This window comes from Aedes albopictus, chromosome 3, assembly GCF_035046485.1.
Source record: "Aedes albopictus strain Foshan chromosome 3, AalbF5, whole genome shotgun sequence".
In the NCBI taxonomy this organism is placed as follows: domain Eukaryota; kingdom Metazoa; phylum Arthropoda; class Insecta; order Diptera; family Culicidae; genus Aedes; species Aedes albopictus.
In genome coordinates, this window is record NC_085138.1 from 197096566 (window position 1) to 197099093 (window position 2528).

General features: G+C 36.1%; 1 protein-coding gene and 1 long non-coding RNA gene across 2 annotated transcripts; one reads left to right on the forward strand and one right to left on the reverse strand.

Annotated features, from left to right (window-relative positions):
- Positions 1 to 1291: 1291 nt before the first annotated feature.
- Positions 1292 to 1804, forward strand: LOC109427257 (uncharacterized). Its single transcript, XM_062842536.1, has 2 exons — positions 1292 to 1429; positions 1498 to 1804. The coding sequence occupies exon 2, from the start codon at positions 1519 to 1521 to the stop codon at positions 1747 to 1749; it is 231 nt and encodes a 76-aa protein (XP_062698520.1). The 5' UTR covers positions 1292 to 1429; positions 1498 to 1518; the 3' UTR covers positions 1750 to 1804.
- Positions 1805 to 1811: 7 nt separating this feature from the next.
- Positions 1812 to 2273, reverse strand: LOC115261152 (uncharacterized). The gene is made up of 2 exons (XR_003894789.2): positions 2014 to 2273; positions 1812 to 1950 (listed from the first exon to the last, which is right to left on the reverse strand). It is a non-coding gene; the product is annotated as an uncharacterized LOC115261152 (long non-coding RNA).
- Positions 2274 to 2528: the final 255 nt, after the last annotated feature.

The following is a 2528-nucleotide window of genomic DNA, read 5'->3' on the forward strand; positions in this document are numbered from 1 at the left end:
GCCGTACGTAGGTCTTTACAATATCGTCTGGTAGTTTTTCGTTGCTAAAATTAAAATACAATTACTTAAATACGAAAAATAATAATGATAATACGCTATAATACGTGAAGTGAAGAAACCATTAACTGAAAACAAAGGTGAAAATTTTTGACATTCAAATCAATAATCGCAAATATAGTGCCTACTAAGACCAAGCTATAAAATCTGTCGGCAACATATGTCACAATCAAATCACCCCTCGTCATTTTATAGCCAGCGTAAAAAGCTGGATACAATGCATTTCTGTCACATTTTTATTTATGTTTTTTTAATGAATTTTCTATTCATATTAATTCTTCTTCTAACCATTTTTACATAATCAAACATTTTACATATTTTTTTTATTACGAAAGGTTTTTGAACAGCCCATGGGATGGGACTCGAAACACCTTCAGTGCCGTCTTGCTGAATTACCTTTATATTTCGACATTACACAAAATTACTACTGAAGGGTGTTATTTGTCAGAAGGGGGTATTTCTAATTTATAGGTAACGCAGCTAAGCATGTTACCACCATAATGTGTAAATTATTAATTAACTGGTGTTAGAGACCGCCAGTGCACCAGTAATTTTTAGCAAAGTTCGGTGGGACACGAACCGAGTTAGAAGATTACACAAAAAATGTTGTGAACTGTTTATTATCATTAATGCATTGTAATAGTTGGGTTCATTACATTTACCTCTGCATAAATTGCTTTACATAAACTTTGCATAAATTTACTACATTACTTCTGCATAAATTGTTTTTTTTTTGTTCGATGATTTATTACATCTGAATTCAGTTTTTTTGTATAATATATTTCAATAGCTGTTTATTTAAATTTAAAAAAATACGGCAACACGGCAGAATGCTCTGCAATGATGATGCTCTCGTTCATGCGCTGCTGCATTGAAAGAAGGATAGAGGGAGGGGAAATATTGAACCAATCAATTGATCCATGGAATAATTTGACCCATGGTTTGAACAATCTTCGAGAGGATTGATGTAACAATTTTGAAGGTTAGAGAAAATTGAAGAAAAATGCGCTATGGAGGGGAAATATTGCTGTGTGGTTGATCAAACGGAAGATAGGGGAAAAGTTGAATGATTGATGTCAATCTATTTTTGAACAATATTATACATTCAATGCATCCATAAAACGGCCAACTATTGATCAATATATGCACCGTGTGACTGGCGCTATTCCATCATACAGTTTTGGGGGAAGTCTGTGCCAGTTTCTATATACTATATACTACCGGTGCTATACTACTTTCATAATCCCTGACAATTTTAATGATAGTCATTGTTCGATGTTTTTCGACCAACAAATCCGAGACCGCAAAAGCGAGAACTGTCAAAAAGTTTTAAACATCGCCTTGTTGAATATCGTGCTGTGGTCGTGATTACGTGAGTGGAAATTCGTAAATATTTTTCGGAAAAATGGTTTAATTTTATAATATTTCATGTAATTTCAGCAAACCTTCGATTCATCAAGCATGGCAGCCGGCGCACCAGCCAGCCGTGGTCTTTCGGCCCTTTTCAAACGAGGCTGGAATGAGATTCCCGAAGTTGTCGGTTCATCAGCTATGGCTATCATCGGAATCGGACTCACCTTGGTTGGGTTGACCAACTACTACCGAAAGGATAGCGATAACCGACGTTACAAAACGGATTACGTCGTCATGCGCCCGGAAGATCCCCGTGCTGCCAGGATTCGAACGGATTAGGTGGCAAAATATTCGTATTAGAGAAGGAATAAATCGGATACTGTTGTAAATCGAAGACGCAATTCGGGTTTTACTGCGCTTTACTGCTTAGCGCGAGTTTTATTGACAGAATCCATTGAGTCTAGTAGTAGCTTCTTGGCTTCCTGGTCTGTGCGGTCCAATCTCTCGCGCTCAGCATCCAAATCGGACATAAATTTATCTCTGAAAGGATATAGGAGTGCTTCATTAAAAATGGATTAAAGTATACTGCTTGTTTGTGTGCACCTGTTCGTAAATGCATATATGAATCCTGCCAAGATTGTACCAAACACAAGCGGGTATCGGAGCAATGTTGCTTTTGAGTACGACATTGTAACGTTATTTATTCATAAACTTTATTTCGCACTGAACGATTGTTTTATCCGGTTCACAAAGCGGCCTCCTGCTGATAGCAAAAACATTTTGATTTGATCATCAAATTGCATAACAACTGTCACTGTCAAATTGTAAAATATGTAAACATCATCATCATAGTCATCAAAAAACAAAAAAACGTCAGCATCATTGACGAACACGCTCGTTCAAAACTACTCTAAAGTAAGTTGTTGCGGTTCCCGTTAATAAAAACTGCAGTTGCGTTTGAGCAGCTTCAAAGCTAATAATATTATGATAATAATAATATATTATAAACATATTATGTTTATTATAATTAGTATGCTTCGTTGATTTAGTTACATTATACGTACATTTCAGTATTTCTTGCAAATCGGTATGCAACGTGTGTTTCTCTCTGAGCCTCG

What these genes read in the sequence shown, in the direction of transcription:
- LOC109427257 (XM_062842536.1), top strand. Translation starts at nt 1,519, where the DNA reads ATGGCAGCCGGCGCACCAGCCAGCCGTGGTCTTTCGGCCCTTTTCAAA.